This window comes from Calliopsis andreniformis, chromosome 2 (assembly GCF_051401765.1).
Source record: "Calliopsis andreniformis isolate RMS-2024a chromosome 2, iyCalAndr_principal, whole genome shotgun sequence".
Lineage (NCBI taxonomy): Eukaryota > Metazoa > Arthropoda > Insecta > Hymenoptera > Andrenidae > Calliopsis > Calliopsis andreniformis.
This window is the reverse complement of record NC_135063.1, coordinates 9,298,152-9,313,682: the sequence shown is the minus strand read 5'-3', so window position 1 is coordinate 9,313,682 and position 15,531 is coordinate 9,298,152. Positions and strand designations below refer to the sequence as shown.

The 15,531-nt window shown below is 33.9% G+C and overlaps 8 protein-coding genes across 8 annotated transcripts; 5 read left to right on the top strand and 3 right to left on the bottom strand.

Annotated features, from left to right (window-relative positions):
* Positions 1 to 152: 152 nt before the first annotated feature.
* LOC143186892 (histone H4) lies at positions 153 to 464 on the bottom strand. The gene has a single exon (XM_076390735.1). The coding sequence runs from the start codon at positions 462 to 464 to the stop codon at positions 153 to 155; it is 312 nt and encodes a 103-aa protein (XP_076246850.1).
* Positions 465 to 743: 279 nt separating this feature from the next.
* Positions 744 to 1,154, top strand: LOC143184358 (histone H3). The gene has a single exon (XM_076386531.1). It carries the CDS (start codon positions 744 to 746, stop codon positions 1,152 to 1,154), a length of 411 nt encoding a protein of 136 aa, XP_076242646.1.
* Positions 1,155 to 2,666: 1,512 nt separating this feature from the next.
* LOC143185019 (histone H2A-like) lies at positions 2,667 to 3,517 on the bottom strand. Its single transcript, XM_076387709.1, has one exon. It carries the CDS (start codon positions 3,481 to 3,483, stop codon positions 3,106 to 3,108), a length of 378 nt encoding a protein of 125 aa, XP_076243824.1. The 5' UTR covers positions 3,484 to 3,517; the 3' UTR covers positions 2,667 to 3,105.
* Positions 3,518 to 5,102: 1,585 nt separating this feature from the next.
* On the top strand, positions 5,103 to 5,866 carry LOC143184658 (histone H2B-like). Its single transcript, XM_076387046.1, has one exon. The coding sequence runs from the start codon at positions 5,145 to 5,147 to the stop codon at positions 5,514 to 5,516; it is 372 nt and encodes a 123-aa protein (XP_076243161.1). The 5' UTR covers positions 5,103 to 5,144; the 3' UTR covers positions 5,517 to 5,866.
* A 206-nt stretch (positions 5,867 to 6,072) lies between these two features.
* Positions 6,073 to 7,374, top strand: LOC143184648 (uncharacterized). The gene is made up of 3 exons (XM_076387034.1): positions 6,073 to 6,109; positions 6,488 to 6,771; positions 6,877 to 7,374. The coding sequence occupies exons 2-3, from the start codon at positions 6,627 to 6,629 to the stop codon at positions 7,221 to 7,223; spliced, it is 492 nt and encodes a 163-aa protein (XP_076243149.1). The 5' UTR covers positions 6,073 to 6,109; positions 6,488 to 6,626; the 3' UTR covers positions 7,224 to 7,374.
* On the bottom strand, positions 7,348 to 9,418 carry LOC143184626 (ribosomal L1 domain-containing protein CG13096). The gene is made up of 3 exons (XM_076386999.1): positions 8,524 to 9,418; positions 7,674 to 8,239; positions 7,348 to 7,598 (listed from the first exon to the last, which is right to left on the bottom strand). Exons 1-3 carry the CDS (start codon positions 9,258 to 9,260, stop codon positions 7,432 to 7,434), a joined length of 1,470 nt encoding a protein of 489 aa, XP_076243114.1. The 5' UTR covers positions 9,261 to 9,418; the 3' UTR covers positions 7,348 to 7,431.
* Positions 9,419 to 10,678: 1,260 nt separating this feature from the next.
* LOC143184632 (alpha-(1,3)-fucosyltransferase 7) lies at positions 10,679 to 13,443 on the top strand. The gene is made up of 3 exons (XM_076387011.1): positions 10,679 to 11,252; positions 11,897 to 12,054; positions 12,148 to 13,443. Exons 1-3 carry the CDS (start codon positions 11,043 to 11,045, stop codon positions 13,079 to 13,081), a joined length of 1,302 nt encoding a protein of 433 aa, XP_076243126.1. The 5' UTR covers positions 10,679 to 11,042; the 3' UTR covers positions 13,082 to 13,443.
* On the top strand, positions 13,439 to 15,115 carry LOC143184642 (uncharacterized). Its single transcript, XM_076387023.1, has 4 exons — positions 13,439 to 14,065; positions 14,206 to 14,514; positions 14,579 to 14,781; positions 14,855 to 15,115. The coding sequence occupies exons 1-4, from the start codon at positions 13,666 to 13,668 to the stop codon at positions 15,038 to 15,040; spliced, it is 1,098 nt and encodes a 365-aa protein (XP_076243138.1). The 5' UTR covers positions 13,439 to 13,665; the 3' UTR covers positions 15,041 to 15,115.
* The last annotated feature ends 416 nt before the right edge of the window (positions 15,116 to 15,531 follow it).

Below are 15,531 nucleotides of genomic sequence, written 5' to 3'. Positions count from 1 at the left end.
CGACTACTTATCTCAAACGAATTTTTCTTTCTTACAGTTATCGCAACATTCATAAATTTTCTTTTAGTAAACTGAGATTGTTCTATGTTGGAAATTATTTGGTGGCCCTGAAAAGGGCCGATTGTAAATGCCTGATACTCTTCTGACCAAATTTAGCCGCCAAAACCGTACAGGGTTCTGCCTTGACGTTTCAGTGCGTACACCACGTCCATAGCTGTCACAGTTTTCCTTTTGGCGTGTTCAGTGTAGGTGACAGCATCTCGAATCACATTTTCAAGAAATACCTTCAAGACTCCACGAGTCTCTTCGTAAATTAAACCGCTGATTCTCTTCACGCCACCTCTTCTTGCCAATCTACGAATGGCTGGCTTGGTAATTCCTTGGATGTTATCACGAAGTACCTTCCTATGTCTCTTTGCTCCTCCCTTTCCCAATCCCTTTCCTCCCTTTCCTCGGCCAGTCATCGTGAACAGAAATCAGCGTACGTACAACGTGAAGTCACACTGAATTTTGATCAAAAAGTTGTCCAGACCCCGCTTATATGCTGTTGGGCCCCACCCTAACGAACCCTAATCCTGCACCTGCCGCTATTTCCTCCCCTCTGTTAGGCAACGGACCAATCAGGCGGCAGCAGTTGGCGCCTTACGAGGCCATATATGTAGGCAGCACTTTGGGCCCCACGACACAATTGGAATCGAGTTCACATACGCTGGACACACAGACTTCGTCTCTTCTAACTCAACATGGCTCGTACCAAGCAGACCGCCAGGAAATCTACGGGAGGTAAAGCTCCTCGTAAACAATTGGCCACTAAAGCTGCTCGTAAAAGTGCCCCAGCCACTGGTGGCGTGAAGAAGCCTCATCGTTACAGGCCTGGGACAGTGGCACTCCGAGAAATTCGACGCTATCAGAAAAGTACTGAATTGCTGATCCGTAAATTGCCTTTCCAAAGGTTGGTGCGTGAAATCGCCCAGGATTTCAAGACTGACCTCCGTTTCCAAAGCTCGGCGGTGATGGCCCTTCAAGAAGCCAGCGAAGCATATTTGGTTGGACTCTTCGAAGACACGAATTTGTGCGCCATTCATGCAAAACGTGTTACTATTATGCCTAAAGATATTCAGCTTGCTCGTCGTATTCGTGGCGAGCGCGCTTAAGTCTGATTGGTGACTTAATTATCAAACGGCCCTTTTCAGGGCCAACAATATCATCTCACGAAGGAATATTCCGAATCGCTAAACAGTAACAAAAAGTACTCTTCTATGTAGAAGGAAATATAAGTTCAGATACAAATGTATCATTCGAATATTCAATTTTAGACTCTGAAATTGCTCAAATTATTTATTACTCCAAAATCATAATTTTCATTATTGTTTTCAGCCTGTAATACGATAGAATAAATGAAACCATACAAAATCATAATAAAAGAAATCTTTCAGCGCATTATATTTTAAAGTTCGTTTTTGAACGTTACTTGAGGATCACCGTATATAACCGTCAGTGTTATATGGCAGCTGTTTTTTCAGGGCCTGCTGGAAATGACGATAACGTTCGTCGCTAGTATCCTCACTAACATCCGTCGCTAGGGTTCCTTGGCGGGCTTTTAGAATAAATGAGTATCGTTGCCAGGTGGACCCAACGCGAGTGACGTCACATCCCTACCCCACTACCATTCAGACGTTACATAGCGGCCCAACAGTGGCGATACCATGTGATGAAGCATCACTGTAAAACTCATATAAAACTATTATTCACCTTGAATAATAGTTTTATTTTGAATAGTTTGAATTTGTAACTTAAATAACTACAAAATTTCAACCAAAGTTGCAGAGCAGTGCGTATCTAGCCTTTACATTGTCGACAGTGACCAGACCAAACCCAAGGTTTCGTAAAGAACACGACGGAAAGGACCATTGTAATTGTTTGGGCGTCGCGACCTGCATAAATTTTCCCTCACAAGTGGGATTCTGTTCTCTAGTATTCTTTCAATACTGCTTTCTCTCTCACTTTCGATATTCTTGGAAAAGAAAACTTGAAAGACATTTCAAGCAATCAATGTCGTCAGTGTCAGTCAGTGTCGTTTTGGTGTCGAAGGCGAGGGGAACGAAAGAACGTTTGTGGAAATCATGTTATTAACCAAAGATTAATGTACAATCTTGAATGATATATTTGTGTAGTGTACTTTATTCTTACAATTCAATGAATAGTGCATTGTGTAGTGTTTATAAACATTTAAAGGAATATTTGTTTGCATCCAGATACTAATATTTTACAAACCTGTGGAATGAGTGCATTGAAAAGTAATAAAAAGTGTATGAAGAAAATTTATTTAAAAAATTTCTACACATAATAAAGTTAGAATTAGTGCATTTAAGTGTAGTGTAGAACTTTCATAACAAGTATTTAAATAAGATGCCGTGATACTTTCGTTTAAAACTAGAATCCAAGTTGCTTTTGTTTTTTTCGAGCTGAATCAGATGTGTTGAGACGAAACGGAAAACTCGTGAATGTCGTGAAAGAATCGCCATTATGTGGAGACTGTTGTATGGAGACGAAGCGTATATCTGAAAACAAGAAGAAACCTGTATTTTTAAGGAATGTTGTAAGTATATTCATTTAAAAACAATTGTGTCATTTTTTTATATTATATATTCAAATATGCTGTACATATAAGTGTAGCATAGAGAAGGGAAGTTCGTTTTGTAATATGAATTATTTAATATGAACTTGCTCAATCAATTTCTCCAGAATACTATCAATTTATAGGTACTATTTTTTTATAAAAATGAAAATTATAATCATGTCCCTTATCTCTCATTTTATCAACTAAATTTTCTCGTCGAACTTTAAGAGTCAATTACTAGGACAGAAATATTACTCTTTCGCAGGAATTTCCAAATTTCAATACTCAGACTCGAACCCAGTAAAACTAAACGTTACAAAAATTATAGTATATAACCTAAAGAATTGTATTTAGAAACTAAAGTTTTGAAGACTACTTTGAAACCTAAAATTATTAAATGAACAGTTCATGAATCGCAAGGAGTTCCTTCGTTTATAAATATTTGGTGGCCCTGAAAAGGGCCATTTGGAAAATTGTTAGAGCGTTTAAGCTTTCTTCTCGGTCTTCTTGGGCAGCAGCGCTGCTTGTATGTTCGGTAGAACACCTCCTTGAGAGATAGTGACTCCACACAGGAGTTTGTTCAATTCTTCATCGTTGCGGATGGCAAGTTGCACGTGGCGAGGTATAATCCTGCTTTTCTTGTTGTCTCGTGCAGCGTTACCAGTTAACTCCAAAACTTCGGCAGCCAAATACTCCATAACTGCAGCCAGGTAGACTGGTGCACCTCCTCCGATACGTTCGGCATAATTACCTCTCCTCAAGTGTCTGTGGACACGACTGATAGGGAATTGCAATCCCGCTTTAGCCGATCGGGACGACTTCGCCTTCGACTTGGTTTTACCACCTTTGCCACGTCCAGACATCTTGCAGTTTTATGAAAGAAAATAGTTGGCTATACTCCGACGAGAACAACTGTCGAATGATGCTCTAACCCCCCCGACCTGCGCTTATGTACCCTAAATTGTACCTGGATCCCGGCCAATGAGCGTCCAGCTGCGTTTTGATTGGCGCGGCGGTACCAACGTTCTACTGACTCGATAGAAGAAAAAAAAACGTTGTTTGATGCGAGAAACGAGAAACAATGTCAACTCCACTGATAAAAATTGAAATTTACATAATTTTTATTTTACTCTCGAAGATGGGGCGATACGTAATCTAATACTTTTTGAATATTTGGAGCACTTTAAGACAAAACGAGCCAAGAGAGTTTTGTGTTTCCCTCTGAGCTGAAACAATTTTTTTGAAACTAATTTTCAGAAAATTTATAATTTTAGATGTTGAAACTACATCTAGTCTGCTAGCTTTAAAACTCGATGCACCTTCTGATTCCTTAGTATACTCTGCTCTTGTTTTACGAATTGACAAACTCAACAACCAAAAAATGTTTATCTCTTCTTGTGTGTTCTAAGAACCACGTATTCAATCGCTACTCCAATTCCTTGAACTTCTTCTTTCTTGTCAATTGAGATTCTTTATAAATATTCCATATTTTTCAACTTACATACAGCATATGATTAAATTCTCAAGTCTGTAATACTGTTGAAAGGAAATAATTTATTCAGTTTAACTAGAGTAACGAGAAAAGTTAGTCGTGAAGAATGAAATATAGTTCAGTGCTTCAATTTTTATTTTAGATACTGCAATTTGTTTGTGTGTTTGGAAAAGGAACATTTGGCTGGGCTTTGATGAGATTCTGAAGATTTAACATCTGCTCATCAGCTGTAAGGTATGGGTCACACGCTGGGAAAACCAGAGAACTAGTTCAAAACCAGTTATAGTATAATAATAAATATGTATATCATTTTTTATGTCCATAACGGGTTCTCGTTAGTTCGATTGTTGTATTGACAAATAATGTAAAATACTTGAACGTAGAAACGGAGCAAAAAATAATTCATAACAAACTCATCTTCATAAATTCTGGAAATGTAGCACGTCTAATTTCTCTCACGAAAAGTAGCATATTTCAACAATCCAAGAAAAGGAACTTTGCGAAGGAAAACAAAACGTGACATTTTAAATCACATCCAAGACAAATGTGTTCTTTTTCGTAAGACAAATGAGACATATTATTTTTCATAACATCAGAATATAAAACAGAGTAAAATTAAACATATTAAATGCGTAGTTTTTCATTAAAATCGTCTTATCTTTCAAATTTTCTCCTAACCAAAAAGGTACTCCAATAATTCAATACTAGATATCATATTCTTATTTGTTTAAATTATTATATAAAATCATATTTCTGAACTTCAGTGAAAGAATCTTAGAAATTTATTAGATACACTCTGTGTACAAAATCAATTCCATTGTGAGAGTGCAACGGTAGCAGCCCCGCACCAATCACAATCAGGGGAACCCGCAGCTCTGCCACGGCGAGTTCTGATTGGCGCGTCGTAAACCTTAGCGGAAGCACATAAAAGCGGCGTGAAACCGGCGTTCAACATCATTCAGCGGTCATCGAGCCACCGAATACGATTACTCCCTTGCTTTCGTCGTCTCTGAAGAGTAAAGAACTTTCACCATGCCGCCAAAAGTCAGTGGTAAAGCCGTGAAGAAAGCTGGCAAAGCTCAGAAAAACATCAGCAAAGCCGATAAGAAGAAGAAGAGGAGGAGGAAGGAAAGCTACGCAATTTACATCTACAAGGTACTGAAGCAAGTGCACCCCGACACTGGAATCTCCAGCAAGGCGATGAGCATCATGAACAGCTTCGTCAACGATGTTTTCGAACGCATCGCAGCGGAAGCTTCAAGATTGGCGCATTATAACAAGCGCTCGACGATCACGTCTCGTGAGATCCAAACTGCAGTGAGACTTCTGCTGCCTGGTGAACTGGCGAAACACGCAGTGAGCGAAGGCACCAAGGCAGTCACCAAATACACCAGCTCCAAATAAGCTATTTCCCCGGCTACTGAAACAAAACGGTCCTTTTCAGGACCAACAAATATTTCAAACGCACGGAATTACCACTCAGGCTGATAAACATACGCCCACTCGTTTCAATGATTCCAACGATCGTTCCTTCTCCCTTTACTGTAATTTGAATAAGATTTTTATTACATAAAATCTATTTGAAAAGATATTCTGCGAGTTCCTACATGTAAAAGATTTTCATTAATTAGAATGATTCTAATTTACTGAAAAGCGTTTTAATAGTTAAAGCAGTATTAAGTGGGAAAAATTTTAGTTAAATTCAATTGGTTTTGATTTTGTAAGAAAAATAGAAAACTTTGATTGGTAAATCATTTTTCATGTTTCTTTAGTAACATTGCTAATTGTAATTCTTGATATTTCTTCAAAGGAAATGTATATAGTAAACTTAAAATTAAATATAATTTGAATCGTTCTAATTTTTTATATTTTTATGAAATGGTGCTATAAAAGCGACACCAGCGCCTTTTGTAACGGTTTCACGAAGCTCATCTGTGGCCATAGTTCTAAAATACAATAGAACGGTATGTAGGAGTGTCCAGGTTCTGATTTAAATGGTAACCAAATTTGTGTCGTATATATTATCGTTTCTGTTCATTTCAAAGTGTGATTGCTAGATTTGTCCGATATATAAAAAATGTGATACTTGACTTATCTTCCAGTCATGAAATTATGGATGATAAAAATATATTGGAAGAGAGCTTGAGAAATGCAGCCTGTAGCGGTGACTTAATAGAAATTTAATCATTTTTATTGGGTTTTAAAGTTTCTTACATTTTTGTTCGATATTTTTATTATTATTGTTAACTAAAAAAGTCTGTAACATTAAATGCAGTATTATTAATGTATAGTTTCTTTTCTCATGTGTGTATAATAACTGTAAACAATGGTACATTCAAAATGTCAGAATTTTGTAATGGATATTTCTTTTTCAGGATATCTCTACATTTTGAATGTAACAGAAATTATACAAATATACCTAGTTGCCAGTTTTAAGCTATGGTGCAGTTACAAGTGTAGAGTTAGAAATTAGAGAAACTTCAGGATCTGTGTGTTACTTCTATTATTTTGAAGATGTTACATGCAATGGATAGTCAACAAATTTTGAATGAATCAACAGTACACAATGCTATTTCTAAATATGTAACAAATGATCTTGTGCATAGAAATGTAGATTCTAGAATCCCTGTAGCAAGAAGCAGTAGCTTACATCAAGATGGTAAGAAATTTATTATAATCCAATCCTACATTATATATTAGCACAGTTACAGTTCTTTTATCATGTAATATTAAGTTCTTAAGAAAACTTTATTTCACATTTTAGAATTGATCCTTAAAGTACGCATTGCGGATTCCGTAGACCCAGATTTCATAGAAATTGAATTGCATCAGAGTGATTTAACATACCAAGGATTAATTAGAACGTGTTGCCAAGAATTAAGTATCGATCCCAATCAAATTGTGAAATTAAGAAAATTGCCTAATACTAGATTAAGAAAGGATAAAGATATTCAACGACTTCAGAATTTTCAAGAAATTGAAGTTGTCACAAATGCTGTTAACACATATAAATACATACAAACTACAAATGGTATTCCTAGTAATATTCCATTGTTGCCAGCGAATGGATACCAAAGTATTTCTAAGAAAGACCAGACTATTTTATATTAACCACTAGAGTTTTAAATTATTTCATATAAACTAATATAGATAATTAGATGTATATTTAGAGTGCAATAATTAAAAATTTGAAATACTTATGATAAAATGTTTAGGTAAATTAAAAAAATTAGAGGAACATTTTTTAACTTTGTTTACTAGGTTTAATAAAGTAATACAAAACAAACAGTAAAATTTTGTTCTTCCTTAGACCCCTTATCTAGGTTGATTTCACTTTTTTCTTTCTTTGAACTGTAACATCTCCTTCAGGAGTAACAATTACAGTAGCACCTTTACTAGACAAAGTACTTATTTCACCCTTCACTGTGTAATATGCTTTGGGTCTCTTAGGTTGCACTACTGGAACTTGCACAGAGTCTTTCATTTCTGTAAGAAAATATTAATGTTAATATAGAAATAGATAAAAACTGATTCTGTTTAACATAACAGAATAAAACTTACTTGTTGATACATAAATTGGAAGAGCAAGACTGGTAGTAGTTTTTATACGAACAGCACGAATATTGTTCCATCCTCCTGGATAATGTTTAGATAAATCGCTGCATACCGCTAACACATTCTCCAAAATTTCTTCTTCTTTCATAGATGTATGCCCAATCTGGACTATATGAGTATCACCAAGAGAATGCAAGTGCATAGCAGTTTTCTTCAAAGCATGTTCTATTTCATGCTTTAAATCTTTACTTTGCATTCTAATTGAAGTTGGTAACTTTCTTTTCTTATAAAATTCTCTTCCCAATAAATGAGATAAGTGACCTGCTATTTTTCCATCTACAAGAAAATGGTCATAGCTTCCCACAAGTTTCCTCTTCAATTCATATTGATCATGCTCTGTTTTCACTTGATTTAATGGTATTACTGTCTTCACTCTTGTACAACCATGTTTTCGTAGCAAATCTTCATAATGTTCTATAGTTGGTTCATAATCCCTCCTCCTGCCTCTTTGTAGATCACCAACAAAGAGAGCAACATCATCATCTGGAGATACCAATGAATGTGGTAATAAACTGAAAAATAAATCAATAATGATAAATATGCTTCAATTAAACAAGATAATTGATGGTTATACCAAAAATACATCATTCTTAGAGATGTAATCATGGTTCCTCATAAGGATCCATTGGCAAATATAAAGTTATAATCATTTGTAATTTACACTTTTTATATAGAATAATACTAACATATTTACTATATTAAAAAGCTATGCTAACATAGTCTAATTTTAATTAAATCTGTCTCTCAAAAGTATTTACAAAAAAAACTTGCTCAGTGAGAATAATTATGGACTTACATTCTCATATTTCTTCTTGGTGTTTTTGGTACTCTTATACATGTTATCTGCATAAATACTGGTTGACTTTCTCCTTCAAATAATGCATTTTTATCTTTCAATTGTTCTTCAGTTAAATGAAAAATAGCTCTAATACATTGTAGTATGTGTTCCTTAGACAAATCATTCAAGTTTAAGGTGTCTGAATTTTCGTCACTCTTATTATACATGTTTCTCAATCTCTGTTGTCTTAATGTTCGCAGTTGGAAAGTCTTGGAAGCCAAGTTTTTTACTGAAGTGACATTTTTTTTATTTTTCACGTCATCCTTCGTAACTCGCTTCCTTTTTAATCCACGTTTCAGCTCCTCGTCGTTCTTTTCAGTATTTTTTTCATCTTGCAACTCCGAATTATCCACATCGTCCATGTGGTCTTCTGACTCTGTTTTTTCTGATTCACTGCTATTTTTCTTTTTTGTCTTATATTTTGCAGTCAGTTTTGTAGTTTGCATTTCACCTATTTTCTTTTCGTCTTTAGATATTTCTTTATTAATTAATTTCGTTTCTTCAAGTTCCTTACTTTTGGAGTCATCTTTAATCTCTGCTGTCTCAAAATTCGTACTAACATTCCGTTTCGTTTTCTTCATAGTTACTTTGCTAGGTGTTGTACTTGATTTTAGTTTTGTATTTCTCTCATTTAAATTGTGCAACGATTTCAACGATTCTTTACGTTTTTTAACAACTTTAGGAGAAGTCACCATCTTGTTCACACGTGCACTGCATCTAACCCCAAAATTGTTCTCTCCGCGTCACTTTTGCAGACGGAAACGGAAAGACTGAATCGCCTGCACGTTTCCTTTGACTAGTGTCAACCATAGATTGTACGCAAATGAAGAATGCCGTTCTAGCTACCCTGAAACTGTAGTAGTTAAAAATACTAAATTATAATCATTTAATACACGCGCCTGGTAAAATTTGTCTTATATATTTTTGTTATAATTTTCGTAGAATGTCATCATACATGCTATACACTACAGAATTGAAAGACCATTTAGCGTGTCAGTAAGAACCATCGCCTCGAATAAGTTAGCCATCTTTTAAAATTGCGTTCTAAGAATTTCATTGATTACGAGTCGTTGACACATGAATCAACTTTAAAAGCGCGTCTCCTACCACATAAGAATACTGTAACTTTATTTTTGATAACGAATAAGGTTTAAATTATAAATAACAGGATTATATTGTCTTTAATATCCTAGTCAGATATGTAGAATATAAAATACAAATGACACACAGAAAATATCATAATTTAAAATAAAAATTACAATAGTCTCTAGTTTAAGAAAATATTTATTTACACAGTGTAGTATAATTACAACTATCACAAAATTGATTTGTATAATATCAATACAGATACTAATTCACAGACATACAGGTGTTAATTTAAGATGCTTACAACACAAATCTATATTATGAAATATTATGTAACAGTATTAAATAAGTAAGAAATTTACTTGATTGCAAAATTGCTAAAGGTAATATAATTCAAAGAAAAACGAGATTTTTCAATTAATTTAAATCATAATCAATGGTAAGCGAGTGTAAATTATTTGCTGAAAAAATTAATCCTCAATTCAATTAATCTACGCTCTTTTATGCGACACAAATAATCACATAAATCTTTACGTTTCCATTTTCTTTTTCTTCGTCGCACTCAGAAATCTCCCCGCAAACGAAATACCTGAGACCTCAGGAAGAAGCCAATGGAACTTCCAAAAATATGGATATATTTACACAAGTGTACGCTTTATTTTATCGTTTTATTATCGATTTATTATCGATAAAATTGTGTCAACCCGAAATTGTCCTAAACGATAAAACATGTATCCAGATTACGATATCATAGTACCCATAAAACGATTCTGAATTTCTAAACTCGTATAGAATATTTTCGTTGATTTTCCGCGATTTTTCCGAAAGAAAAAACTTGATTTTAGTTCCGCGACATTTTTGAATGTCTTCGAGGAGATTTCCCCGCGTATTATCGAAGCTTAGTCCAGTTTATTTATAATCTTTCTCGTGACACTGTCAAACTTCCAAAAGATAAGAACAAAGGTAGTCTTCTGTCACCGCTAGGGGTAACGTTCGCGACTTGCTACACGAGGGACCGTCACACTTGGTTAACCAAGACAATCGAGATCAACGATCAGTTACAGTACACGTCAAAGGTAGCCTTGTTGACCGTCGCCCGCGGACCTATTTCTTTCCTCCAGACGTCTTTCTTCCTTTCGTTCCCCGTTTTCACCGATCTTCGTTCAAACAACGCTTCAACCTCGTTCTGTCGCGCTATTATCGCGACGCTGAGGAAATGTGCACGTGTCAATCTCTCGTCTATTGTCAATTTTACTTCATTCTAGCGGCACGTAATCCGAAAACGGAGAAACGGCCCCGCGAAGAATAGAAACGCAGTTGGCAGCAAGCGCTGATATGCTCCGTTTAACACTTACCATACACAGTCCTTGAAATACATACGTAAAAGCACGATGCTTGGTATACCGCGGTACACGTTAATATTGTTCCTCCTATGTGTCAGCTCTACAATTTTTCTTACAATTTTGATCACTTTCCCGGACTTCATCGCCGAAAATGTCTATAAAAAAACGGTTGTCGAAAGCACTGAACGTCGTCGAGAAACTGTACAGATGGAAGAGTACATGATGCCGTTGAGAAAACGAAATTTCGCTGACGAACAGGTATGTTTTTTTAGCGTGAAATTTGTTTCAGTTTAGAATAAGTATTTTTACCTTTGTTTCGCTATATATTAGTGTATATAATAATAGTAATTAGTACATTCATTGGAAATCGACACTTTGGATTTGCGATGTTTTCGTAAAATTTGAAATGAGTACATTAGTAGTTTTATCAACTTCTAGACAATATTAATATACTTAGAAGTTTAAATAAAATGTAGTGATATAAATAGAATATTCTGATTTCTAATATGTAGTACATATTTGTATAAGTGAAAGAAAGTGAAAAGTGTAGGAAGTCACTTGAACGTGTTAAATTTTGCGCCATTCTATAGCAAACACTAAGGCTGAAACAGGTCACTGATTCAAGAAAGAGACTATAATTGATAGGGTAGGAATTTCTATCGAATTCGTAAGAATGATACTAGATATAAATATATACATAAAATGTTAAGCTTACGAGTAAAACAAGTTTATAAATAATTCGTTGTATAAATTTCTCCGTAAACTCATCGTGTTTTTTCGAAGTATTCTAAACGACTTTAAAACGAAATATCTTAGAATTACATTATCAATAATAAACCTTCCTCATAAATATTCGTTTATGTACTGTTTAATAACATTAATTTCTCCTCCACTTGTATCAGATCAATAAAATGACTTTGCTCGGAAGATGGCTCTTATCAACTGAAGAGAATGCCCCACCGCCGATAATTAATGCGAAAAAGAAACCATACTTGATTTTAATTTGGAAGCACGGAAAATTCTTGGAACGCAGACACATAAGACACTTCACGAATAATATGTGAATAATTTTTTTCTAGAAATTCTCATACATTTTATAAAAAGACAATAATTAATTTACGTATGTATCACAATTTGAACTTTTCCCACATAGATTTTCACCGTGGGAGAATTGTACAGTGAAAAACTGTATATTATCGTATCGATCAGAAGATTTAGGCACAGCAGACGCAGTGGTATTTCATCTACATTTGACTAAAAGCAAATCAGAATTGCCGATTAGAAAGCGATGGGATCAGAGATGGATCTTCTTGACCGACGAATCACCATTGCACACCTTCCTCTACAGAAATCAAGATATCTCTCAGTACAATTGTCTATTTAATTGGTCAATGACCTATCGAATGGACAGTGACGTGCCGGTACCTTACGGTCGCACAATTTATAAATCCCTCAACAATTTGCATAATGCTAATGTTTTAGAGGACGTTTTAAGAACACCGAAAACTAAACTAGTTGCTATAATGGGTAGCAACTGTGCTGGAAAAAATGGAAGATGGGACTACGTGAGCGAACTGAAATCCATTCTTGGTGTCGATCTTGATATATTCGGGAAATGTTTGAATGGCAATGTGACTGCTTGTCCAGGCCATTTCGACAGAGACTGTCCTGCTTTGAATGCGTATAAATTTTATTTAGCCTTCGAAAATTCCAATTGTAAAGAGTACATAACGGAGAAAGTATTTTGGCATGGTTATCACAAATTAGCGGTTCCAATAATAATGGGACCACCAAAGAAAGATTGCGAATCGTTGCTACCGCCTAATTCATTTTTACACGTTAGCGATTTTGCTAATCCAGCCGCTTTGGCTAATTATATAAATTATTTGCATCAACACAACGATAAATATATGGAATATCATAATTGGCGTTCATTTTATCGAGTAATTAATGAACACGGTTATTTTCGTAGTACTTCTAGACATTATTGTCGTATTTGCGAGGCCTTGCATTACAATTCTCCAACTGTTAAAGTCTACAACAACATGGAATCATTTTGGAACAAAAAACGGGATTGTACTATCTGAAATTTTTTAGTTTATGTATTTGTTATGGTTCAGATGATTTAAAACTGTTGAATTGTTATAAAATTTTAGCCAAAATTTGTATCTATGTTCCTTGTTTTTTTTTTTGCTCATATTTATTTGTTTTGTTTTTGTTTTCAGTCAGCGTGCACTGCTAATTTTAAGAAACTACTGTATAGAAAATAATTTATAACGATAATACGAGAACTGGATGAGTCCTATTGTTATTATTTTATTCAAGATTTAATGGTGAAGATATTTATATAAATATTTTACACATTTCATTTGTAATACTTTCTTACATAATGCTCGTTTTTATGTAATAAAAGTCGGATTATTTACCCAACATGTTTACGAACTGTAGATCGAAATATCAGATCTATCATTTATTAACAATCTTTATAAATTTTCTAACCACTTATACGACATGACCCACTTTCGTACAAGGATATTACATATAATTAATATTGATATGTTACATAGGCAGTGAAAACTAGTAATTGTTCACACATATGAAGAAGTACTTTATTATAAATTATATAAGACATTTATTGGTCAGATTTTTACAATAGTAATATCAGGTTAGAATGTTTCACTATGTTAACTGTATACGTACCAAGATAGAAAACTTTCAATTTGTATTGCATACAAATTTCCAGCAGCATTATAGCTTCACACGTCGATGCCATAAAACAAGTCACGTTACATTTTGTCGGGAAATTTTTAATCCTCGCCACTTAAACAGATTTGTAGATATTCCGCTGTACAACACATCAAAACTGTGTCGCGTTACCACGGTAGTAAAACAACAGCTTTTTTCAAAATCAATTTTTTCCCCAATATCGTATTATTCAACACATAGCACAAAACATTCCGTAATTATGACATCTAAGTGCTTTAAAGGGCGTAACGACCATTACAACGGCGTAACTGTCGATTCAAACGAAGAAGCTTGTGGGTCTGAAGAATTCACTCAACGTCTTACAGGTATTTGTCATTTTTTTATTAATACAAAATTTAGAAACAAGTTCAAAAGACGAAATTCCATTCTTTCATTATCTTTTAAATAAATGCAATACAGTAGATGTCTGAATTAAATTAATATTTGCATTGTAATTTTATTGTAGTCTCTTTACAACAGTGGATAAAAGAAAAAAAGCGCACAATATGGTTTCGGGTACATTTACAACATTCCGAATGGATACCAATACTTGTGAAGGAAGAATTTAAATATCATCATGCACGAGAAGAATATGTTATGTTATATCGATGGCTAGTCAAAGATCAAGAATGTAATGTCCCTCATTATGCTCATACAATTTTAGGTGTTGGAGCATTTGTTTATAATGAGAAAAGCAATGAGGTCTTAGTAATTAAGGAGAAATATGTAAATAGAACAGCATTTTGGAAACTACCAGGTGGTTATGTGGAACCAGGTATGTGATTTTATCTCTGATTGAGAATTAAATTATACAGTCAATAATTTTCCTCTTATTAAAGGAGAAGACTTAGAAACAGCTATAAAAAGAGAAGTTTTAGAAGAAACTGGCATTCAAGCTAATTTCAAATGCTTAATAGGCTTTCGACATGTACATGAATATGCATTTGGTTGCTCTGATATATACATAATTGTTTATATGACTCCTATCAATTCAGACATTAAAAAATGTACCAGAGAAATCTCTGAATGCCAGTGGATGAAGGTAATTATCTTTGCTTTATTCACATTTTCATGAATATCTTATTTCGTGTGAGTAATTCCTACTATCATTATAGATTGATGAATATATAAAAAATTCAGAGGTGAATGAAAACAATAAAATTATTGCAAGAAAAATGTCAGAATTTCTCAAGCACAGAATGGGGCTTTCGTTAGAACATAGTGTCCATCCTATTGTAAAAAAACCTGTTTGTATATATAGTATATCAAAAATTAATGACACAGAAACTTGTTCTAAATGATTAAAACAATTATATGGTCTTAAGTACAAATGTATAATTGTATATAAACTATTATTAAAATATTCTCATACAATATGTTATATTTTTAAATATGACAATCTTGCACAGATAATCTAATAACTATAAGGCTAATAATAATTGCTCTGAATAAGTATATTACAAAAGACTAATAATTAAGTACAGCACAAATAAGTTATGAAATAAAATAAAATCTTTAAGTTTAACAAGTGTGCAATCATTTCCTTGTAGAAACAATAATCAGAAGTAAGTATAATTTTTGTATTTTCCACAGCATTAAATTATAGTAAAACTATTTTAATTATACTATAACAATATTTTTGATATACATATTTTGTGAATTTAAAAATATATGTTTAGTTAGAAAGGTAAAAATACTTACATTCCTGTGTTTAAAAAACTATATACTTTTTATTAATTTAATTACAAGTACAAACGAATACAAATCGTGTCGAAAGAGAATTTTATTTCTA